We start from the raw sequence: 26,551 nt of genomic DNA, 5'->3' as shown, positions 1-26,551 counted from the left end.
ATCAGTCTCACAGTACAGTACTTGTGTTTCCGCCGGATTAATCGTGCTTTCGGATTAATCAGGCACCCCTTAACACCATATAGCCCGGATAATCGGGCTATCTCTTGTATATATATTTATACCTACATATATCCCATTGAAGCCCAGTGTCCACAGTGTTGGACAGAACTGGGAATTTTCAGTTCTTAATAAAGTGGGGAATCCCCAGGTAGGGACCCTTGAGCTTCGCAACCACGAGCCAATGGGTGGAGGACGGTACACCTAGGACCCTCCTGGAACAGTGCCTCGCCTGGCAACCTTGGGATCCAATGGGTTAATTGGCTGGCAAATCTATCAGTCTCTTTGATTAACCCATTGCAGCCCAGCATCCACAGTATTGGACAGAACTGGGAATTTTCAATTCTTAATAAAGTGGGGAACCCCCGGGTAGGGACCCATGAGCTTCGTGACCATGAGCTGATGGGCAGAGGGTGGTACGCCTAGGACCCTCCCGGAACAGTGCCTCGCCCAGCAACCCTGGGATCCAGTGGGTTAATTGGCTGGCAAATCTATCACTCTGTTTGATTAACCCATTGCAGCCCAGTGTCCGCAGTATTGGACAGAACTGGGAATTTTCAATTCTTAATAAAGTAGGGAACCCCTGGGTAGGGACCCATAAGCTTCGCGACCATGAACCGATGGGCAGAGGGCCGTACGCCTAGGACCGTCCCGGAACATTGCCTTGCCCGTCAACCCTATGATCCAGTGGGTTAATTGGCTGGCAAATCTATCAGTCTCTTTAATGGCTGGCAAAATCTATCAGTCTCTTTATATATATACATACAGTATATATATATATATATATATATATATATATATATATATATTGACATACTCAGTCTCCTAACTCATACCATCCATCAATCAATTGATCTGCATGGAAAAACTCATGCAGTAGCTCTTGATATTTCTAAAGCTTTCGACAGAGTATGGCACCGTTCCCTGTTGTCCAATCTCCCTTGCTGTGGACTAACTTCTTTTGTTCCTTTGATTTCTTCATATCCTAGTGACAGGAAAATAAGAGTTAAAGTAGATGATGTATATTCCAGTTTCCACTCAATTAACGCTGGCGTGCCGCAGGGGTCAGTTCTGGCTCCAACACTATTCCTGGTTCATATTAATGATCTCATATCTGTCACCCACAATCCCATCCACTCATACGCAGATGACTCAACACTACATAGGTCATTCACACTCAGACACCCATTCACAAAGTCTAATATCTCTACCTCTCAATTCACTACAGCCATCTCCATAAATCAAGACCTATCTACGATCAGTGAATGGGGACAAAATAACCTTGCCTCTTTTAATGCTAGCAAAACTAAATATATACAATTTACCAATAGACAGATATTGCCAGATTCGTACATTACCTTCAGTGCTACTAATTTTCCCATCTCCAAAAGTATTGAAATTCTTGGCGTCTCACTTAACAGTGCCCTCAGCTGGACATCTCATGTTAGATCACTTGCTAAAACCGCCTCAAAGAAACTTGGATTATTGTACAGAGTCCGTTACTTCTTCGCTGATGAGCAGTTAGCTATAATTTATAAGAGTCATGTGCCACTCAGCTTGAATATTGCTCACCCTTGTGGAATGAATGTGGAGAGGTTGCATTAAAACAACTAGACAAAATTCAGAACAAACCTGTTAGAATTATTAACAACACTGCCATTACAAATAAACTACCTCCCCTGCAAGTAAGAAGGAATGTTGCCTCCCGTTCATTATTTTACAGATATTTTTTTGGCAAATGCTCAGACGAAATTGCATCCATGGTGCCACCTCTCCATGCCTTCCCTCGTGCTACACGAGCATCTGGTAGCACTTATGACTGGAATGTCACTCAGCCTTATTGCAGTATTTCTGCCTATCAGAATTCTTTCATTCCCCGAACTGCATCTCTCTAGAACTCACTTCCTCAGAGTTGTTTCCATCCAAATTTCAACCCGCAGCTGTTCAAGTCTAATTGTTACAGATATTTTATGAACAGAGGACACCAGTAATCTGGTGTATGGATTATATCTTTTTATTCATTTGTTTTTCCTTCCTCCATTCTGTTATTAAAAAGAAAAAATATATATATATATATATGAACTCTCTGTCTCTCTCTATATATATATTTATATGAACTCTCTCTCTCTCTCTATATATGTATACATATATATATATATTTATATGTACTATATATATATATATATATATATATATATATATATATATACATATATATATTTATATATATATGTATATATTGTGTATATATATATATATATATATATATATATATATATATATATATATAATTGTGTATATATATATATATATATATATATATATATATATATAAAACCCCAACCATCCCTTGAATATGCCTTTACCGGCTCAGTCCAATTGAAGTGCCATACTTACCCACTAAACCACCAGGCGTCAAAATTTGGTTATATGGTTACCACCCAGCGTAGTAAATGGTTTCCTGGTGTACAGGAAACCATTTGGCTTGCCACTTAGTGTTGAGTCACCCACAGGCAGAAGGAAGAGGAAAGAATGAAGGAAAGAAAGACAGAATATGAAAGAAGAGAAGGATGGAGGTGAGGAAAGGGCAGACCCCCGAGAGCAGCACTACATCGAGTGATTGGATGGTGAGCATCCCCACATACCACCATATATAGATAGATAGATATATACAGCTACCATAAAATGACTTAGGACCTCCCCCCCACAAGGTATTAAAAAACACAGAAATCATAGTATATCACAATGTTTATTCATGAAATGCCATTCATTAATATGAAGTCATGTTAGCCTTGCTTTTCAGGATCAGTTGGATGCGTTTTGGCATGGAATCACTTAGATCTCTAAAGTAATCTAAGGACATTTCATTGCACCAAACATTTGTCAGTTCAGTCTTTAGGTTTTCCAGATTGGGTGTCTTCTCTACCATGATTATCTTCATCTTTGCCCAGCAGTTTTCTGTCGGATTTATATCCGGACTGTTGCCAGGCCAGACTAGGGCCTCAGTCCGATTATCCTGAAGCCATTTTGTCACCTTTCTTGACTTGTGACATGGAGCTGAATCATGCTTGAAAAAGTTGCACCCATGAATAGCGAAAAAGTTTAACAAATGATCTTTCAGAACTTGAATGTACTGGCCACCATTTATCATCATGTTCTTAGGAAGAAAGCAGAGGCCTCCCCTTCCCATTTCACCTGAGAAACACCTCCATACCATTACTGCTTGTGGGTGCTTAACAGTCAGCACCGTGTAAGCAGGGTCATATCAACTAGGGAGGCAGGGCGATGAACCTTGGTGGGACGCACCTGGAACACTTGAAATGCGCATTCATCGGAAAACATAACTTTTCTCCACTCATCCGATGTCCAGTGTGCATACTTCTTGGCAAACTGAATGCGCTGCTTCTTCATGCGGTCAGTGAGAAGCGGTTTCTTGGCTGCTGTGTGGCTTGGCAAACCCAGCTCCTTCTGCGAGCAGTGTTGAATAGTTTGAAATAAGACATCATGTAACAGTTGGGGATGCATTCTCTTCAATTCTGTTGCTGTCAGTTGAGGATTTTTTATTACTTCCCTCTTCAGAAGTGTACCTGTACCTCTAGAAGTCGTCCTTGTCTTTCCATCCCCATGCTTGTGCTCTGGCATGACATCAGATGGCAGGCCGCGTGCTGCAGCAAGAATCTTCTTCGCGTCCAGTACGTTCACAAATCATGCTGATAGGGACATTATCCTGCCTCCATGCAATGATGTGGACCCTGTCATCCCTTGAGCATTACTTTCCAGGCATGACAACTCGACTGTAGGAAGATAACAGGGCAAACAGTAATGCATACGAAAAAAGAGGGAGGTGCAAGCTCGGAGTGACGGGAACATATACTGCCACTCATGCTTCTGGACAAGCAATGACATGCTGAGTGTTTCACCACCTCCTGCCAACACCAGAGGAGTTGCCAGTTACTTCTTGCCCCCAAAATTCACTTGGTAGAGGTGGAAACACAAAGCAAACTCAGACAACTCTTCCGTATATATATATATATATATATATATATATATATACTGTATATATATATTGTATATATATATATATATATATATATATATATATATATATATATATGATGGTAGTGAAGCATGTGTCAGGGTTAATGGGGATCTAAGTGAATGGTTCACAATCAGTGTGGGCGTGCAACAAGGTTGTGTGATGTCCCCATGGTTGTTCAATGTATACATGGATGGGGTGATGAGAGAAGTGAAAACACGAGTAATGGAGAGAGGGATGGCATTGGTAATGAATGGCGATGGATGGAATATCTCAAATTTGTTGTATGTTGATGATGCAGTACTGCTTGCAAGTACCAGACAAGAACTCGGTAGGCTAGTGTAGAGTTTTGCTGATGTCTGTAAGCGTCGTTCCTTGAGAGTAAATGTAGAAAAGAGTAAAGTGATGGTTATTGAGAGAGAAGGTGACTCCCAGTGCAATGTAACAGTGAATGGAGAGAGACTGGGATTGGTGAGAGAGTTCAAATACCTGGGTACAGTGATAGAAAAGAGAGGAAAATGTGCAAAAGAAGTTGAAAGTAGAGTGACACAAGGAAGAAAAGTAGCTGGTGCAATGAAGGCCTTGATAAGAAACAGAGGCTTGAGTGTTGCAGCTGCACGAGGCTTACATGAAGGAGTGTTAGTACCAGCTTTAACATATGGATGTGAGACTATGATGTGGCATGAAAATGAAAAGTCAAGAGTAAGAGCAGTGGAGATGGGACTGCTGAGGAATGTATGTGGAGTAGAGAGGGTGGATAGGATACGAAATAATGTGATTCGTGAAAGATGCGGAGTGAGGAAGTCGGTGGACACCAGAATTGAAGAGAGTGTATCGAGATGGCATGGTCATGTGGAGAGAATGGATAACAATAGAGTGATGAAGAAGGTATATCTGAGCGAATTCGAAGGAGGGAGGAGGCGAGGTAGGCCAAGGAGAAGGTGGAGAGATATGGTGGATGAATGTGTGAGGAAGAGAGGTTTGGAAGTCAGTGAGGCTAGGGAATTGACAGGAGATCGAGCTGGCTGGATGAATTTTGTGAGGAGATGTGCATGATCAGGGATTTTTGGCACCCCTTTTTAACGTGGCAGTGTCTGGATTGACTCTGTCAGATACGATATGTGACACTACAGAACATGGTGAATGTTTTTGGCATATCCGATAGAGCCAGGATTCCGGGGGCTTGAATGATGAGTGATGGAAGCGTGGCCCATTGGATTGGACAATTTTGGGCTGTCTGGACATTGCTACTTCTCACCCTACCCTTGGGTGGGAAAGGAGGTCCGGATGATGATGATGATATATACACTCCCACTCGTGCTTCTGGGCATACAGTATATATATATATATATATATATATATATATATATATAGTAATTGGCAACTCTTCTGGTGTTGGCAGGAGGTGGTGAAACACTCAGCACATCAGTGCTTGCCCAGAAGCATGAGTGGGAGTGTATGTACCGGTATATATATATATATATATATATATATATATATATATATATATATATATATATATATATTATATATATATATATACCGGTACATACACTCCCACTCATGCTTCTGGGCAAGCACTGATGTGCTGAGTGTTTCACCACCTCCTGCCAACACCAGAAGAGTTGCCAATTACTTCTTGCCAAAAAATTCACTTGGTAGAGGTGGAAACACAAAGCAGAGACAGACAACTCTCCTACAGCAATTCTGTGTGTAGGTCCTAAGTCAGTTTGTGGTGGGTGTCTGTCAATCTATATATAATCTATTATCTATCTCTATTATATCCATATCTATCTGTCTTTCTATTTATCTTTCTATCTATCTGTCAATCTATCTATAATATATATATATATATTATATTATATTATATTATATTATATTATATATATATATATATATATATATATATATATATATATATATATATGTGTGTGTGTGTGTGTGTGTGTGTGAAAAGTATATAGCGAAAGGCAAGGATGTGTTTTGGGCATTTATGGATTTAGAGAAAGCGTATGATAGAATTGATAGGGAGGCTTTGTGGACTGTTTTAAGATTGTATTGACTTGATGGTAGGTTACTGAAAGGGGTGAAAAGTTTTTATGTAAATAGTAGAGTGTGTGTAAGAGTGGGAAATGCTGTGAGTGATTGGTTTCCCGTGAGAGTGGAGCTGCGACAGGGATGTGTGATGTCGCCTTGGTTGTTTAATATTTACATGGATGGTGTTGTAAGGGAGGTGAATGCAAGAGTTTTAGGTGGAGGTCTGAGTCTGGTGAATGTTGATGGTGGAGAGTGGAATCTGAAGCAGCTGCTGTTTGCAGATGATACTGCACTGGTGACTGATTCAGAGGAGAGATTGAGACAGTTGGTAGAGGAGTTTGGAAGAGTGTGTGAAAGGAGGAAATTGAAAGTAAATGAGAATAAGAGTAAAGTGATGAAGTGTACAAGGTTGATAGATGGTAGGGGGATGAATATAGTTTTGAATATTGAGTTGCTTGAGGAGGTAGATTGTTTTAAATATCTAGGGTCACATGTTGCTGTGGATGGAAGAATAGATGCAGAAGTGAAGTTTAGAATAAATGAAGTAGGAAAGGTGCTGGGAGGAATGAAAAAAGTGTTTAAATGTCGTTCGCTTAGAATGGATGTAAAGAGAAGGCTGTATGAGGGTGTTGTGGTACCGACTGCATTATATGGGGCTGAAACATGGAGTATGGGTGTAGCAGAGAGGAAAAGTTTGAATGTAATGGAGATGAGGTGTTTGAGGAGTATGTGTGGAGTGACGCATATGGATAGGGTGCGAAATGATGAAGTGCGAAGGAGAACTGGAGTTGTTCGGGAGATGGCTGGTAGAGTTGAGCAGAGGGTGTTGCGATGGTTTGGGCATATGGAGAGAATGGATAATGAGCGATTGGTGAAAAAGATAACTAGATCTGATGTGAGAGGTGTAAGGCTGAGAGGAAGACCACGAATAGGATGGATGGACAGTGTGAAGAGAGCGCTGGATGCGAGAGGGATATCTGTTGAGCAAGGAAGAGTGGCTGTGCGTGACAGAAATAAATGGAGAGAAATTGTGAATGAATAAGTGATGACGCAGCCCTGAGGGGATGTTCTCCCGCATTTGGTCTGATTAGCTAGTCAGGTCAGGTGCGGGTAAGGGGATGGGTCTGTTATGATGTGGCAGGGGTAAACCAGTTCTGCTGTCGGGCCCTGCTGCGGATGTCACTGATTGCATTGCGCAGTTGACTCTTGTGCGGTGTGGTGCGGTGAGGATCTGTCCGTTCTCCCCTTTTGGGGCTAAGATGTGAATGAATGTGTTTGAATGGATGAGTAAATGGGGAGTGTGTCGTCCTGTCTCGGCTACCTCCCTTTCCTTGGGGGAAGCAGCCAAGGTATATAGATAGATAGATAGATTATTCTTTCCTTAAATATCGATAAGCTTTATTTTACATCTATTTCAGGTATTTGTCCATCAAAACAAAAATAAATAGTGTTACGAGAAACATGTAATGATTCTTTGTTAAGAAATAGTAGCACGACATGGCTGAAGATCATACGTTACGATCACAAACAATAACAAACTCACGTGTGTCTACTGCCCAGCTGGACCTGCTGTGTATTCACTACACGGCTGAAGGTTGTACGTTATGATCATAAATAATAACAAACTCAAGTGTGTCTACTGCCCCGCTGGACCTGCTGTATAAAGATCATGGAAGACTGTTGCATAGAAAAATGGACAGTGCTTAGACTGAGCATCGGTACACATCATCTTCTGAGTGTCGGCTGCCGGCTGGGAGCATCGAATTGTGGGGAAGTTTCGCAAATTATGAGACAACTCGAAAACTTTTTTCTTGTGCAAAAAACCAGGCTTTGAGGTAAAATGCGTCCGAATACGAGGACTTACTGTATATATGTTTTATATCCATATCAGTCTATCTATCTACCTTTCTATCTATCAATCTATCTATCTATAAATACACTAGATATCTATTTTATATCTATATCTATTCATCTATCTATCTGTTTGTGGTAGATGGGGATGCTCACCATCCACTCACTTGATGTAGTGCTGCTTTCAGGTGTCTACCCTTTCCTCTCCTCCAACCTTCTTTCCTTCCATCCTCTTCTGTCTTTCTTTCCTTCATTCTTTCTTCGTCCTTCTTCCTACGGGTGACTTTACTCTTCCTCCTCTGTCTTTCTTTTCTTCATTCTTTCCTCTTCCTTCCGCCTGTGGGTGACTCTACACTGTTTGACAAACCAAATAGTTTCCTGTACACCAAGAAACCATTTACTACACTGGGTGGTAACCATATAACCAAATTTTGGTGCCTGGTGGTTTAGTGAGTAATTACGGCGCTCCAGTCGGATTGAGCTGGTGAAGGTTTATATCTAAGGGATGATTGGGATTTATTGCTTGTGTAATGCCACTCAGGGATGTGTGAGTCTAGTCATTCTCATCTTAAATGTCAGGACCAATTTGCTCAGCCCCGGTCTCTTGCGCCTCTCATGGGACAATGTAGGATTGGATGATGATGAATGAATATATATGTAGTACAGCTATATACTATTTGTACTTTATAACTATATATACAAGGTATACATACATGTATACCGATATTTACATATATCAGATGCCTGCATTGTACAGTTACCACAGTACAAAACAAGTGCTTCATCGCTTGTCAGTACTCACTCTTCTGATTAGATGTACACATCACAAACGAAGCTGTATTATTACTGTACTGTTTTACTTAGTGCCAATAGGATGCCTGTTTGTGGTGGCACCACCTCACAAGGGATCTCCTGGGAGCCAAACCTTCTCAAATATCCCATCCTGTTGAAGTGTGATGCCCGAGCACTGCTGTTGTCATGTGGCACTTCACCCACTCGGAGTACAGCAGCCTCGGTGCTAGTCGCCTCCGATCTTACTGGAGATCCAGTAAAGGCAGCTGATTTCCCCTGTGGCTCCTGTATCGTGCTTCAGTGACACTGCGGGCAATCCAGTAGTAACAACAACAGTTTTTCTTATTTTCAAGTTAAAATGTGCTGATTTCATTAGTAACTACAGTAGATGAGGGTGCCCATCATCCACTCACTCATTGTAGGGATACCTTATGGTCTGTACACTGAGTGACAAGCCAAATGGTTTCCTCTACCCAGGAAATGATTTACTACACTGGATGGTAAACACATAATTGGGGTTTTTGGCTGGGTTAAGTATCCCCCAGATTCCCCCTTCTAAAATCACTTAATCATGGCAAATGTTTCGGAGAGCCTTGAAGGGCCCAATACCTGCCCAGGGCCCCAAGCAAATGGGCAGATTCACATGTCCATGTGGAATGTGAGAGGTGTAAATGAGGAGAGCAAGAGGGTGGAAGTAGTGAATATGTTCAAGAGTGCGAGATATGGCGAGTTGGCATTGTGTGAAACAAAGATGAAAGGGTGTGAAGTGGAGGAGTGGGAGGATGTTAAGTGTATGAGGTCAGGCATGAACGGACAAAGAAGATGCAAGGAAGGAGTTGCATTGTTGATGAATGAAGTGTGGCATGGTGGAATGAAAGATTAAAAATGTGTCAGCTTGAGACATATGTATAGTATGTCAAGTTCAAGTTTGAGAAAGTGAAAGTGGCTGTGATTGTAGCATGTGCATTGTGTGATGACAGGAGTGAGAAAAAGGATGACAGGTTTTTGGGATGAGCTGGATGAAGCAGTGGGAGAATGCTCAGGAGCCATAAAGTGATCATAATGGGCTATATGAATGGAAGAGTAGGCGCTGGTCCTGAGGATGACATAATGGGTTGCAGTGGAGTACAAGGAGAAAATGATAATGGGAAACGACTGAAGGATATGAGTCAGGAAAGGAGGTTGCACATTTGTGACTTGTATTTCAAACACAAAGATGCACATAAAATTCATGGTATAGAGGGAACGGGGATCATGTTGATAGGAGCCTGATTGTTTATGTGCTTGTAGAGAGGTCGATGCTGGGAATGGTTGCTGATATGAGGGCCATGGAAGGACAATGTGGAAGTCTGTCAGATCATATGATTGTGGCATGCAAGATCAAGCTGAGAGGAATGAGGTGGACCAGGGGAGAGAGGAGCAGTCAGGGAGAAAGACTGAAAGTCAAGAAGCTGAGATCAAAGAAGTGGCAGATGAATACAGGACCAAAGTAGGGGAGGAGTTAGAATCAGTGAATTGGAATGAAATGGACCTGGACAGCTTGTGGCATGCATATAGGGATTGCTTAGTTAGGAATGCTAAAGTGGTGTGTGGTGTGGCAAAAGTGACAACGAAGAAGAAAGGTACTGCATGGTGGGATGAAGAGGTTACGAGAACAGTGGAGGAGAAGAGGAAGATGTGGCTAGAGTGGTTACATGACAGGGGTTCACCTGAAATTAGAACTGAATATCTTGAGAGCCAGAAGCATGTAAAGAGACTAGAGAAGAGGAAAAAGGAGGAGGTAAATGATGACCTAGGAAGAAAAATGAATGCAAGTCACTGTGAAAATAGGAAGTTGTTCTGGAAAGAGGTGCGGAAATGTAGAAATGACGGTGGAAAGAAATGTGAAAGTGTGAAGGATGTAAGTAATAGATTATTATCCCTTGGGGATGAAGAAAGAACCAGATAGAAAGAATATTTTGAAAGCCTGATGAATAGGAATAGAGAGAGTAGAGCCACTGTAAACATGATTGGTTTTGGAGGCATTCAGAGAAGGAATGCAGTGCCAGGAAACGTGACACTTGCACTGGTAAAGAACGTTGTGAAGTGGCTGAAAAAGGGGAAAGCAGCTGGGGTTGGTGAGGTGTATGCAGAGATGATGGAGATATGTAAGAAGGCATGGATGAGTGAAACTGTACCAGCAGAGTGGAAAAAGGCTGTGATTATATCCCTGAACAAAAATAAAGGTAAGTGAAGTGAGTGCAGGAATTATCGTCACATAAGTTTATTGGTAGGGAAGGTATATAGAAGAGTTATTATAAAGTAAGAGAGATATCAGAAGTCCTAGTGAGTGATGAACAGGGTGGCTTAGGAGCAGCAGAGGATGTGTAGATTAAATATTTGCAGTAAGACAGATAGTGCAGAAGGCAGGTGAGAAGGACTATATGGTATTTATGTCACATTGATCTGGAAAAATCATACAACAAAATAGACAGAGAAGGATTGTAGAAGGTTTTGCGCATGTACAGTGTAGATGGTAAGCTGCTAGGTGCCGTCAGGATTTTTTATGATGGTAGTGAAGCATGTGTAAGGGTAAATGGGCATCTTAGTGAATGGTTCATGATCTGTGTGGGCATTCAACAAGGTTGTGTGATGTCCCCATGGTTGTTCAATATATATCTGGATGGGGTGATGAGAGAAGTAAAAACACAAGTAATGGAGAGAGGGATGGTGTTGGTAATGAATGGTGGTGGATGGAATATCTTAAATTTGTTGTATGCTGATGATGCAGTACAACTTGCAAATACCAGACAAGAACTTGGTAGATAATGCATAGCTTTGTAGATGTCTGTGAGCATCGAGCCTTGAGAGTAAATGTAGATAAGAGTGAAGGGATGGTTATTGAGAGAGAAGGTGACTCCCAGTATGATGTTACAGTGAATGGAGAGAGACTGATATTGGTGAGAGAGTTCAGATACCTGGGTACAGTGATAGAAATGAGAGGAAAATGTGCAAAAGAAGTGGAAAGTAGAGTGACAAGGAAGGAAAGTAGCTGGTGCCATGAAGGCTGTGATAAGAAACAGAGGCTTGAGTGTTTGCAGCTGGATGAGGCTTACATGACGGAATGTTAGTGCTAACTTTAACATATGGATGTGAGGCTATGGTGTGGCATGAAAATGAAAAGTCAGGAGTGAGAGCAGTGGAGATGGGACTGCTGAGGAATGTACGTGGAGTACAGAGAGTGGATAGGATACGAAATAATGTAATTCATGAAAGATGTGGAGTGAGGAAGTCTGTGGACACCAAAATTGAAGAGAATGTACTGAGATGGTCTGGTCATGTGGAGAGAATGGATGACAGTAGAGTGGTGAAAAAGGTATATCTGAGTGAATTTGGATGACAGAGTGGTGAAAAGGTACAGTACCCTTGTGCCCAACATGCGTTTGTCCAGCACGATTTGTGTCCAGCATGGAGAGCAAAAAATTAGTGCACTTTAATACAATTTAATTATTGTAACATGGGTGTGTTAGCATAACACAAACAGAGCTCCAAGAAGTGGGTGAAATCTGCAGAGTTCGCCTCTAGCACGATCACCCCAGGTCTAACATGGTCATACTGGATGTTCCCGTGACGCTGACAGCCAATCAAAACTTCCGATCAAGTAGCCTCCCCCACCTGCTATCGTGACGTGATTGTGATGTCGCCCAATTAAAAACGTTTCTGCTCTCACGTGATGTTTTGTTTAAATTTCTCCCGCCACAGCGCCACTCAGTCGCATAATTCGCATTGGATGGTGCTTTTTTCTCGCTGCATTTTCTGCCCTTGTTACTGCATTTTACCCTGCTCACGATGCCTAGGAAGCCTTCTGAGAACCCCAAGAAGCGGCAGCACCTCCCTCAGGCCACCAAGCTAGAAATCATCGAGAGGAAGAAAGGGGAGAGGAATTTTGAAGGATCTATGAGGGAGGTTGAGGAGGAGCAGCAGCCATTACCCGCTAGTGACACCAACAGCCATCCTCCGGGGACCCAGTAGGACTATCTACAGCCTCGGATACCACCTTCCATTCCCAGCAAGCCCACCAACACTATCCTAAAAGGTTAGTTATCATTCATAGTACGGTACCATTTATTATAATAACAGTAGTATCAGTATATGTATAGGTATATGGTAGGTATTTAGGGTGACTTTTCCAAGGGTTGCCAACATAATTCATTTTTCCCCATACTGTAAGCTCTTTTGTTTGTCCAACATGTTTTTGGTCCAACACGGGACCCGTGCATGACAATATAACCATGTTGGATGCGAGGGTACTGTATAACTGAGCGAATTTGAAGGAGGGAGGAGGCTAGGTAGGCCAAGAAGAAGGCAGAGGGATATGGTGGATGAGTGTGTGAGGAAGAGAGATGTGGAAGTCGGTGAGGCTAGGGGACTGACAAGAGATCGAGCTGGCTGGATGAGTGTTGTGAGAAGAAGTGTACAATTATGGATTTGGCACCCCTTTTTAACATGATAACTTCCGAATTGACTCTGCAGGATACAGCATGTGGTGAATTTTTTTGGCATATCAGATAGAGCCAGGATTCCAGGAGCTTGAATGATGAGTGAATGGAAGCATGGCCTATTGGATTGGGCAAACTTGGGCAGTCTGGACGTTGCCACTCCTCACCCTGCCTTAGGGTGGGAAAGGTGTGAATGATGATGATGAACTGTTGTTGGAGAAATTTGAGTCTAAGTTAGCTTTTAAGTGGTTACATGGATCAGGTCATTGTCTAGAAACTAATTTTACTCTTTATGTTATTAATTTTGCCATCTGTGTAGTTTTTCTGAGTCCCTAAAATTCTGACATAAAGCTGTGTGTGTATGTATAGTAGTTGGTATAATTGTATCAGTAAGTGCTTTCTTGGTACTATTTGTAGTGAAGCCTGGAGTGAAGTACCGTGATGTGGGTGCTGTGATCCAGAAGCATGCTCACTCCCAGGGGTTCTCTGTAGTGCGCTCTTACTGTGGCCACGGTATCCACCACCTTTTCCATACAGCACCCTCCGTCCCTCATTATGCTAGTAAGTACCTTAAACAGTTAGCCATTGTGTCACTTTTTTTTTTTTCTGTCATGTTAATAGCAAATTACAGAAAAACTGTTGTAAATTTATTGCAACTTCTAGAGTTGAGAGCCATTTCCCTCAGTTTCTAGTACTATTTGGTTGGAAAAAGTTAATACAGTATTTTGAGAAGCATACTGTATTTATAGTGTTGCCTCTAATTTTCTACTTCATTTTCTGTACCATTCCATCACTACAGTTTATTGTGGCTGGATTTTGTTACTGAATTGTATTGAATTTTAGCAAAAGACTTCATGCTTTTCTATAAATCCAGTACAATCCTGGATATCCACTACCCAGGTAATTGGGTTTATCAGACAACCAGGATAATTCGTTGACGGGTAAAAATATCAGTGAAAATAATACAGTGCACGCCACTTTGAATGCCTGCACGATAAAAATATCAGTGAAAATAATAGAGTGCACGCCACTTTGAATGCCTGCCACACTATGGGATAGTCATGTATCACGTGAAACTGGGTGAAGTCAGGCAGTGTGAGGTGAAGGCATTTCCAGTCAAGATTGTTTCCTAGTTAATTCCCTTCCCAGTCATCCTCTGCATTGTCTTTCTACTTCTCTGATTTGTTCACCCTTCACGCCTCTTCATCTTCCTCAGTTTACCATTCTGCTTACCATTGCCAGTCAGTCGACAAGCACTTGCTGTTGTGTTATTGTGATAAGGCAGTTTCTACTCTGTGATGCCTAAAATGCAATCTAAACATAAGTACATTGTGCTCACCTTGAAACAGAAGCTGGACTAATGCATTATTCTTGAAAAAGGTGAATATTATAAGACTGATGACAGAATATAATTTAGGTAATTTTCCAATTTACATCAAAGCCCAGTGACCCGAGCTCAAGGAATTTTTTATGAGAATTGAGACATGTAAGGCCATTGAAGAAAGGCATACTTTTAATCAGTCAAAAATGGAAGCTGCAGACTTAACACTGTACAAATGGTTTTACTTACAAAGATCTAAGGTAGTGCCTGTTTCTGGTCTTCTTATACTGAACAAGAAAAACTTAGAGATTCATGGCAAAATAAACGTGGAAGTAGAGTGTGATTTTGGTGTAGGATTTTTAAATCTAGCAGGTCTGAAAGAAAAAGCCACACAAGGGTTTAATCCCCAAAGACTGATGTCTGACGGTCGTCAGTTTCAGGTCTTGAACCGTAAAATCATAATGACGATCATAGAGAGGCTTCCGTACACAAAAAACATTTTTTTTTTAATGCTTATTCCTTCAACTGGTTTAATGCCTAGGCACGTAATTCGTATTGATTTTAGTGATTTCTGGAAGGTTGTTTGGCGAAAATAGTGTGTTTTCCCAAATTTTCTTGTTTTCGTTCATTTGCAGGGTGACTTTTTGTATCTCTGACACTCAATAATGTGGTAACCATTAGACACATGAAGGTGAAATATACATTTTCAGGTGTGTAAATTTAGCTCTTGAAATCTATGAGATCAAAATTTACCTGTGAAAGTTGAAAAATCAGACCTTAAGTCAGGCTGGTGGGAGATTTGCAGTCTGAGCTGTGGCTCAGTGGGTTAGAGCGGTCCGCTCTGACCGAAGGGTCGGAGGATCGAATCCACCCAAGGGTCATTGGTAGTCATCAGGAAGGGCATCCGGTCATAAAATGCTACATGCTCCAGTCCAAAAGTCCTCTACACAGGGGCAATGCCTTAGCCCTTCGGGGATACCTGGCATAAAACCAAATTATTATTTTTATATATTATAATGTCTCTGTAACTGTGCCATTATGTGATGATTCAGCATGCTTTCCCAGGGTGAAGTTATTCATAGTGGTTAAATATGTTAACCCTTGCTGCTGTTTTCTGCAGTATGTACTGAACACCAAACAAGTCATATGTGGTACTGGTATGGTTTTCCGCCCAGCAAACCGACTTACACCACATAAATTCATCTTAGAATGCGTAGCACTGGCAGAGGAGAGAAAATCTAATCAGTAGAAATGAAGGTTTGCTTTGCTGGACAAAATTACTGTGCTTAGAATTCCTACGTATTTGTTTTATTTTCAACAAAACAGCTGAGTGTTGAGTGAGGCGTGGAGCGACTACAATTAGATGGTGAAGAGATAGACAGCTGGGCCACTGATATATACATATGTATGAGCACGGGAGTCGTGATAATTCTGCAGTGCAACATTTCTTTCCATATCATCAGTTCACCGATAAATGTTTAAGATAGTGCTGTTACCAGTACGATTTGCTGAACCGATATATTGCCTGTACAGTATTTTTATTTTTTCCAATACCAAACTGATACTAATATTTACTGTCAGTTTTGGGATATTGGATATGGACAGAAGAAACATAATAATGACTTTTATTGAAGATTTCGTTCATTGTTTTGTCTGATTCTGTGTGAATGTTGTTACGCTGATGCATGTACCATTGATAAAAAAGGTATCGGCACCTTTTCGGTGTGAGACATTACGATACACGGACTATGATTTATGGGAAATGACATGGTTATGTTGCTTTGTATCCTTCATTTGTGTTGTTATCATACATTTTACATATATATAGCTGGATTAGTCAGAGTAACATTGTCTATCTCTCTATCTATTGCCAGATGCCTCAATCCCGTAGGGGGTGGCCACTAACAAATTGCATCCACGTCGCCCTGTCCCCTGCCATTTCACTGCCCTGCTCCCAACTCACCCCCCCCCCCTGTCATATACCTTTCCATCCCATCCCTCCATCTCATCCTCGGTCTCCCCCTCCCTCTCCCCCCCTCGCCCTCTCACATACACTTTCCTTCATCCTCTCCACATGGCCAACCCACCTCAGTGTGTTCCTCCTAACGCTTCCTATCACATCCACATCCACACCACAATGCTCCTTTATATCCTCATTTGTCAGCCTCTGTCTCCATGTGACTTCACAGGCTCCTTTTAAATAACACATTTCCACTGCTCTCACTCTTGACTTGTGTCCTTCCAACAACGTCCAAGCTTCACTTCCATACGTTAGAGTTGGTATCACAATACATGGAGAGTAATGAGGAGGATGGATGGTGAACTTGTTGAACGAAAGGCAATGATAGACTACGTGTGTGTGGATGAGCGAATGAGAAGACAAGTGTTGGATGCAAGGGTGTGGAGAGGGTGGGGGAATGGAGTCTCGGACCATCACTTAGTGATGGCCAAGGTAAAGCTGCAAAGAAAGTGGTTGAGGAGGCGAAGGGGAAGACAGGAGGAAGCAGCTCCTGTGAGAAGAGTGGAGAAATTGCAAGATAGTGAGAAGAGGACAGAGTATAAGAGCATAGTGGAAGAAAGATTGGGAAGGTATGAGCTAGAGCAGATGGAAGGGGTGGAAGACGTATGTAAGATATTCACGGAAGAGATAAGCGCAGCGTGTGAGGCGGTTTGTGGAGTGAGGAGGAGATGCAAGGGTGTGCAAGGGACAGCATGGTGGAATGATGAGGTGAAACGAGCTGTGGAACAAAAGAAGAAGGCATATGGTGAATGGTTGACGAGTAGAGGTAGGGGAGAAGATGAGAGAGAGAAGAGAGAGGTATATGTGAGCAGGAGAAGGGAGGTTAAGAGACTGGTGAAGGAGAGTAAGAAGAAAGTGGATGAAGAGTTTGGGAGGAATCTGAGTGTGAAATGGAGGGAGAGTAAGAAATTGTTTTGGAAGGAGGTAAAGAAAGTAAGGCAGTGTGAAAGGGGAAATAGTAGGGGAGTGAAAGATAGGAATAATAGATTGTTGGTGGAGAAAAGAGAGAAATTGAGGAGATGGAAGGAGCACTTTGAGAATTTGTTGAATGTAGAGAGTGAGAGCAGTGTGAGTATAAGTGGTTGGGGAATGGCTGGGAGAAGAAGAGATGAGAGGAGGGAGGAAGAGATCAGTAGGTCGGAAGTAGTGGAAGCGATGAAGAAGATTAAGTTGGGAAAGGCCCCAGGAATTGATGGAGTGTGTGGTGAAATGCTTAGGTATGGGGGTGAGATTGTTGTGGAGTGGATATGGAAGTTGTGTAGATTGGCTTGGGAAGAGGGAAGGGTTCCAGAGGACTGGAAATCAGGTATAATTGTTCCTCTGTACAAAGGAAAAGGGGAGAGAGAAGTATGTGGTAACCATAGGGGTATTTGCCTTCTTAGTGTGACTGGTAAAATATATGGTAGAATACTCATTGATAGGGTTAGGCATATGACAGAGGAGCTAGTTGGAGAAGAACAAGGGGGATTTAGGAAGGGAAAAGGGTGTGTAGATCAGATATTTGTTCTAAGATGTTTAGTGGAGAAGTATCTAGAGAAGGGAAGGAAAGTGTATGCTGCCTTCATGGACTTGGAGAAAGCTTATGACAGAATAGATAGGAAAGGTATGTGGAAGGTATTAAGAATATATGGAGTGGAGGGGAAATTGTTGAGTGCTGTGAAGGGTATATACGAGGGAGCTAGGGCTACGGTGCGAGTGAATGGTGAGCTGAGTGAGTTCTTTGATCTGAATGTGGGACTGAAACAGGGGTGTGTAATGTCTCCATGGCTGTTTAATATATATATATGGATGGGGTCGTAAAGGAGGTACAAGGTAGGGCAGTGGATGTGGGGGTGGCCCTAATGAATGAGGGTGAGATTTGGAAGCTTCCGGTGTTGCTGTTTGCTGATGATACAGTATTGTTGAGTGAAGATGAATGGGAGTTGCAAGGTTTGGTGAATGAATTTGGGACAGTGTGTAGGAGGAGGAAGCTGAAAGTTAATATAAACAAAAGTAAAGTTATGGTGTTTGAGAGGAATGAAGTCACAGAGTGTGCAGTGAGGTTGGATGGTGAGGATATGGAGAATGTGAGTTCATTCAAGTACTTGGGTAGTGTGATGAGTAAGGATGGAACTTTGGGGGATGAAGTACGTGAAAGGGTACAGCAGGGAAGGAAGGTTGTTGGCACACTGAAAGCAGTGATGAGAAATAGGGAGGTGAGTATGGAAGTTAAGAAGTCACTGCATGATTTTATTGTGATCCCTACCCTGACGTATGGAAGCGAGGCGTGGACCTTGCAAGAGGGGAACAAGTCAAGAGTGAGAGCAGTGGAAATGAGTTACTTGAGAGGAGCATGTGGAGTGACATGGAGGGACAGGTTGACGAATGAAGAAGTGAAGGAACGTTGTGGGGTAGATGTGGATGTGGTTGAAAAGATTAGGAGAAATACACTGAGGTGGTTTGGACATGTGGAGAGGATGGAGAATGAAAGACTGGCTAAGAGGGTGTATGTGGGTGAGGTGGAGGGAGGGAGAGGGAGGGGTAGACCGAGGATGAGGTGGAGGGATGGAGTTGAGAGGTATATGAGGGAGGGGGGGGTGAGTTGGGGGGAGGGTAGTCAAATGGTGGGTGACAGAGTGACTTGGAGGCGTTTTGTCTGCGGCCACCCTTTGCGGGATTAGGGCGTCGGGCTATAGATAGATAGATAGATAGATAGAAACTTTTTCACTTCAATGGGCACTTCCCTTTTTCTTACCACTGCATTCAAGGAACCAGCAACCTTTCTTCCCTGTTACACCCTCTCAAGCACTTCACTCTCCAAACTTCCATCCTTACTCATCACTCTACCCAAGTACTTAAATGTACTCACATTTTCCATTTCCTCACCATCCAACCTCACTGTACAGTACATTCATTGACTTTACTTCTCTCAAAGACCATCACTTTACTCTTCCCTACATTCACCTTTAGAGTCTGTTTCTTTCACACTCTCCCAAACTCATCCACCAAGCCTTGTAGCTCCCCTTCGTCTTCACTCAACAACAAAGTATCATCTGCAAACAACAGTTCAGGGAGTTTCCAAACTCTGCCCTCTCTCACCAAGGCCACTCCAACATCCATTGCCCTACCTTGTACCTCTTTTATTACCCCATCCATGTACAGATTGAACAACCATGGAGACATGACACATCCCTGTTTCAATCCAACCTTCAAAGAGAAAAATTCACTCAGTTCATCATCCACACGCACTGCAGCCTTAGCACCCTCATACATACTCTTCACAGCATTAAACAACTTCCCATCTACTCCATATATTCTTAATACTTTCCACAATCCTTGTCTATCCACCCTGTCATATGCTTTCTCCAAATCCATGAAAGCCGCATACAACTTCTTTCCCTTCTCTAGAAACTTTTCCACTAAAGATCTAAGAATGAATATCTGATCTACACAACCTCTTCCCTTCCTATAGCCTCCCTGTTCCTCTCCAACTAATTCTTCTATTCTTTCCCTAACTGTCAATAAGTATCCTACCACACACTTTTCCTATTACACTAAGAAGACAAATGCCCCTATGATTATCACACACTTCTTTTTCCCCTTTCCCTTTGTACGAGGGAATAATTATACCTGACTTCCAATCCTCCGGGACTTTGCCTTCCTCCCAGGCCAATCTGCACATCTTCCACATCCATTCTACTACTATCTCTCCCCCATGCTTCAGCATTTCACCACACACTCCATCAATTCCTGGGGCTTTCCACAGTTTGACTTTCTTCATTGCTTCCACAACTTCTATCCTACTGATTTCTTCCTGTCTTCTCACCTCCTTCCTTCTCCCAGCCATTCCCCAGCCACTTATACTCACATTACTTCCATTCTTTATGTTCAAGAATTCCTTACAATGTTCTCTCCATCTGCTCACTTTTTCTCCCTTCTCCACTAGTAATCTACCATTTTTATCTTTCACTTCCCTGCTATCTTCACTACCACCCTGTCTTACTCTCTTCACCTCTTTCCAGAACATTTTCCTACAGTCCCTCCACTTTATACTATATGGTAAATCAACCATTTTGGTGAATTAATCAGGCATGCCAACACTTCCGATTGAACCAGAGACGAAGTATTTCACATTTTATCCGACCCCAGGGTGCCGATACTTTTTTATCGATGGTACAGTAAAATTACATTCATTTGGCATCTGGTCTTAAGGTATTCCTGGTCTTTCAGCAGTTTTCATAGATAGTCCCATTACGAAAGTTCTCTGCTCTTCCGGCTCATGATATGCTGAGCCGATCGGCACCCACGATGGGGTCGCTGGCTCGCTCCAGGTACCCATACTAGTACCTATGCCATGTGCCCATAGTTGTCAATTTGTCGCTGTTGGTACTAGATCTAGCCCTTTTCATAATAATTTAGCACCAATAAATATTAGATTTTCTTCTATATCTAGCTCATTTTGAAGGCCAGTTTAGTGCGAAAGCTTGAACAGTTCGTCTATAGCTTAGTGCATTTTAAAGTTTACCTGTAGCATTTCTGAAGATTTCTGCTTGCCAGCACTGCATGTGCCATCATGACTCATGAGTGTGTGGCTTTTTGAGTGGGACCTTTTGAAAGTTTGGAAACTTTGTCATGCTATTTTACGGTCATCCTCTCGTTCTTGTGTTGCGCTGTGGCCTCTGCTAGTGGAAAGCCTACTGTTTTGAAAAAATGCACCCATAAGGCGCTGACTATCACCAAGAAGATTGAATATTGAAAAAATTGGAGGTGGGTGTTCCTAGGAAGAAGACAGTGGAAGATTTCAATGTGAGCTCTTCCACTATATACGACCTTAAGAAACAGAAGACTGATTTAGTGCTTAGGGTTGATCAAAAATACTTGCTGGACACTGTGATTGCATTGGGGTGACTGACTGTGATTGCTAGAAACTTTTTGGCAGGTTTTCCCGATCATATGGCAGTTTCTGCTTTATCGGCAACTACTTGCTCCTGAAGATGCCAAATGAAAGGACTTATGCTGTACTGTTGTGCAGCTTAATAAAGTCTTTCTGAATACCATAAAAGTTCATTATAATGAATAGGTGAATGGGAAAGGAGAAAAGGAAAAGAAAGAAGAGAACCGAAAGCCGAAAGCAGCAAGTTGAGTGAGGTACATTGTGTACCGGTGGTGCGTAAGTGTGGTGTCCGTGTGGGTTTATGTGTGTAAATAGTGTACAGTACACATGCCCGCACCCATTAGTTGTTATAATCTTTATTTGGTTGTAATATTTGTCATTCTCACTGTAGTGTAAATAAAGAAGTGATGTACTGCATAGAAAAAGAAAGAAGGCAATAGATGGGGGTAATAAGGGGACAGTAACCCTGAGATGAGGAGTTGCATGATGTTTGGCAACTTCATTTGTAAGCTACTTGTGTTTGTGTGCGTAAATGATGTGCAGATTTAAGAGTAACTTTACAATAAATATTTAGCATGGTAGAAGACTGTAACCATAAAACATTGCTCACTTCAACCACAAAACTTCAGTGCTAAGATTTTTAAAGTAAATAAGATTATATGAGTGAAGACTGTCTTAATATACTGTATAAAAAAGTATCACTTCTTTGTGTGTAATGTGAGTTAGTACAGCACACTATGCTACCTATGTTTGTGGTTGGTATATACTGAACTTAGTCATTTATCCTTTATTTTATAGAATGCGGTTTTATTCGTGATATACCTGTATATGAGGAACAGTCATTGACTACTAATGTGTTAAATCCAATCTCAGGGATTAAAGCAGGTTTATTTTTTCCACTATTCATAAACTCTAGGCTGGTCTGGCCTGAGTTGGTAAATTATCAAAATGTTACGTACTTTTAAGTATAAATGTTGTTTCATTCTATGGCTGATGGTCAGCCAGCTAAGATTTTACTTATGGTACTTTCAAGTAAAAACACTGCATTTTATAATCTGGGTATGACCAGAAACTTACATACTATTATGTGTTTCATATACAGTATTGTTAATTATCAAGAGTGGGCTTAGATTTAGAAGCTAAATTGTTATGTGTTTACCATTTGTCTAATGATTGTGTGTTATGTACTTTTAGGGGTGCACAAAAGTTATGGTATATGCTTTATGTTTTCTGTCGTTTGACTAGTTACAGAGACATTACTTATGAGTATTAATGTTTCGTGACCTATAAATATACCTGTATAAAGGTATAGTACATTTGTCATTTTTAGCTTTAAAACAAATATCTATAGCTTCTTTATAATAAAAAGCCAAATAGAAAAGCTAAAGGACTTATGGTATTTCGATGCAATCTAATATATCAATATAATTTTTTTTAAGGTGTCAGCATTTTGTCACGTAAGCTAAAATGAATTTGATTTGCAAGGAACATTCAGATTTAGCACTAAAGTGCAAGAAAGGCAGCAAAAATTAGGTGGTGTATATTTAATAACGAGCTGTGGAACAAAAGAAGAAGGCATATGGTGAATGGTTGGCGAGTAGAGGTAGGGGAGAAGATGAGAGAGAGAGGAGAGAGGTATATGTGAGCAGGAGAAGGGACGTTAAGAGACTGGTGAAGGAGAGTAAGAAGAAAGTGGATGAAGAGTTTGGGAGGAATCTGAGTGTGAAATGGAGGGAGAGTAAGAAATTGTTTTGGAAGGAGGTAAAGAAAGTAAGGCAGTGTGAAAGGGGAAATAGTAGGGGAGTAAAAGATAGGAATAATAGATTGTTGGTGGAGAAGAGAGAGAAATTGAGGAGATGGAAGGAGCACTTTGAGGATTTGTTGAATGTAGAGAGTGAGAGCAGTGTGAGTATAAGTGGTTGGGGAATGGCTGGGAGAAGAAGAGATGAGAGGAGGGAGGAAGAGATCAGTAGGTCGGAAGTTGTGGAAGCAATGAAGAAGATTAAGCTGGGAAAGGCCCCAGGAGTTGATGGAGTGTGTGGTGAAATGCTTAGGTAAGGGGGTGAGATTGTTGTGGAGTGGATATGGAAGTTGTGTAGATTGGCTTGGGAAGAGGGAAGGGTTCCAGAGGACTGGAAATCAGGTATAATTGTTCCTCTGTACAAAGGAAAAGGGGAGAGAGAAGTATGTGGTAACCATAGGGGTATTTGCTTTCTTAGTGTGACTGGTAAAATATATGGTAGAATACTCATTGATAGGGTTAGGCATATGACAGAGGAGCTAGTTGGAGAAGAACAAGGGGGATTTAGGAAGGGAAAAGGGTGTTTAGATCAGATATTTGTTCTAAGATGTTTAGTGGAGAAGTATCTAGAGAAGGGAAGGAAAGTGTATGCTGCCTTCATGGACTTGGAGAAGCTTATGACAGAATAGATAGGCAAGGTATGTGGAAGGTATTAAGAATATATGGAGTGGAGGGGAAATTGTTGAGTGCTGTGAAGAGTATGTACGAGGGAGCTAGGGCTACGGTGCGAGTGGATGGTGAGCTGAGTGAGTTCTTTGAGCTCAATGTGGGACTGAAACAGGGGTGTGTGATGTCTCCATGGCTGTTTAATATATATATGGATGGGGTTGTAAAGGAGGTGCAAGGTAGGGCAGTGGATGTGGGGGTGGCCCTAATGAATGAGGGTGAGATTTGGAAGCTTCCGGTGTTGCTGTTTGCTGATGATACAGTATTGTTGAGTGAAGATGAATGGGTGTTGCAAGGTTTGGTAAATGAATTTGGGACAGTGTGTAGGAGGAGGAAGCTGAAAGTTAATGTAAACAAAAGTAAAGTTATGGTGTTTGAGAGGAATGAAGTCACAGAGTGTGCAGTGAGGTTGGATGGTGAGGATATGGAGAATGTGAGTTCATTCAAGTACTTGGGTAGTGTGATGAGTAAGGATGGAACTTTGGGGGATGAAGTACGTGAAAGGGTACAGCAGGGAAGAAAGGTTGTTGGTACACTGAAAGCAGTGATGAGAAATAGGGAGGTGAGTATGGAAGTTAAGAAGTCACTGCATGATGGTATTGTGATCCCTACCCTGACGTATGGAAGCGAGGCGTGGACCTTGCAAGAGGGGAACAAGTCAAGAGTGAGAGCAGTGGAAATGAGTTACTTGAGAGGAGCATGTGGAGTGACGTGGAGGGACAGGTTGACAAATGAAGAAGTGAAGGAATGTTGTGGGGTAGATGTGGATGTGGTTGAAATGATTAGGAGAAAAACACTGAGGTGGTTTGGACATGTGGAGAGAATGGAGAATGAAAGACTGACTAAGAGGGTGTATGTAGGTGAGGTGGAGGGAGGGAGAGGGAGGAGGAGACCGAGGATGAGGTGGAGGGATGGAGTTGAGAGGTATATGAGGGAGGGGGGGGTGAGTTGGGGGGAGGGGGGGTCAAATGGTGGGTGACAGAGTGACTTGGAGGCGTTTTGTCTGCGGCCACCCTTTGTGGGATTAGGGCGTCGGGCTATAGATAGATAGATAGATATTTAATTATATTGTATACATTTTACTGAAGATTAATAGAAACCATGAAAAGAAACTGATTTCTGCTCAAAGCTCTTGTACCATTGACATTAATCATTAAGCCTAAGTCATACCATTGATGGAACACTGACAGTGTATGTGTGAGTACCGCCTGACTTGTGGGTTCCTATCAGTCCACCATAGCTCCTTGATAGGTAACTGCTGTCTAGGTATTTGTGTCGAGCTTCATTCTAACCACAGTGATATAATATTATGGTCTAAATACGCCATATGCTTTAGCTCAAGCATTTTACCATTTAAGACCTTCTACAGGATGTGGAATACGACCGTACCTTAATCATCATTACTGCGTTAATTCACACCTAGAATGGTGGAGAACTAAGTGCTAGGGTCTGGGGTCATTGGGTGAAACAGACATATACTTTTTATTGGTACTCATCTAATTCAGATATGATTTCGATTATCAGATAATTTTTCCCTTCAGATACCAATACTGATATTAATCGGCTTTTGCTTGCTGATTTACAGCACTAGTTTAAGATTTACTTATTTAGTTCATGTTTCCAAGTTATTATGAGTAAATCTAATGAATAATATATACTGTAACAGAATGGACTTACCACATGCAGTTTGCAAAACTGTTAGTGCAAGCATATGTGTTATGCCCATGGAATATGTTTAAGAGGAAATGTTTCAGTTGGAATCTGTTAGTGCAGTTCTGGATATGAGTGGTGAGTACTGTGTATCAGTCAGTCACTCAAAAAGGGGCAAACGCTGCAGGACGCATACCCTCACTCACCCTCCGACTCCACCCATGTGGGTCCCATTGTGCAACCTTTCAGGCAGTGACTCTTCCTCGTCTAAGTATCTCCCGACAGGAGTGATCGATCAGCTGCAGCTATGAGTTACGTGGCCTTCCCCTTGGCCTCCTCCACCCTGGATTAACTCGTTCAGAGATCACCCTGTGTGCAGGATCAGCCTCAGGAAAGTGGGCCACAGACCCATATAGCTGGAGTTGGTGTTGACATATTATGTGGGTAATAGGCCTCGATTCAGTCTCACAGAGTAGTGGCTTGTTGCGCAGCCAGTCGTGTCAGTGATATCCCATGATCCTGCAAAGACATGTAGTACCAATGGAGTCAATTTGCTGCTTCAAGTCACTGTTTAGAGTCCATGTCTCACATCTATAAAGTAAGACAGGGAGCACCAGTGCCTTGAAGATGAGAACTTTCATCCTTCTACACAAATAACGACAGTACCAAATACCCGAATTGAGTGAATCAATAACTCCGTAGGCCAGACCAGTGCGACGAGAGATCTCACTGTCGTGTCTACCGTTGTTGTGGACCACACTACCAAGATAAGTGAATCTTTCCAAGACTTTTATATCCTCACCACATGCATGGACAGACAACTGGTTCATCCAATAAGCTACCAAATGCCTGTACCATGGTCTTGGCCCAAGAGACCTTTAATCTCAATGGGTTCGCATTCTCTTGAAATTCGTTGAGGGCACTCGGTAGTATCTCCAGCGACTCTGCTAGGATAACTGCATCATCAGC

The 26,551-nt window shown here is 42.0% G+C and overlaps 1 protein-coding gene across 5 annotated transcripts in view; it reads left to right on the top strand.

Moving 5' to 3' along the window:
• The window catches only part of LOC145411057 (methionine aminopeptidase 1), a 169,974-nt gene that overhangs the window by 122,009 nt on the left and 21,414 nt on the right, over window positions 1-26,551 (top strand). For all 5 annotated transcript variants that reach the window (XM_080281132.1, XM_080281130.1, XM_080281131.1 and 2 more), the window contains one exon: window positions 13,669-13,812. In XM_080281132.1, coding sequence (XP_080137258.1) covers window positions 13,669-13,812 — 144 coding nt within the window. The remainder of the gene's footprint in view (window positions 1-13,668; window positions 13,813-26,551) is intronic.

Source organism: Coenobita brevimanus, chromosome 87 (assembly GCF_032717465.1).
Source record: "Coenobita brevimanus isolate Jiangsu-jjx chromosome 87, ASM3271746v2, whole genome shotgun sequence".
In the NCBI taxonomy this organism is placed as follows: domain Eukaryota; kingdom Metazoa; phylum Arthropoda; class Malacostraca; order Decapoda; family Coenobitidae; genus Coenobita; species Coenobita brevimanus.
This window is presented reverse-complemented; position numbering and strand designations above follow the sequence as displayed.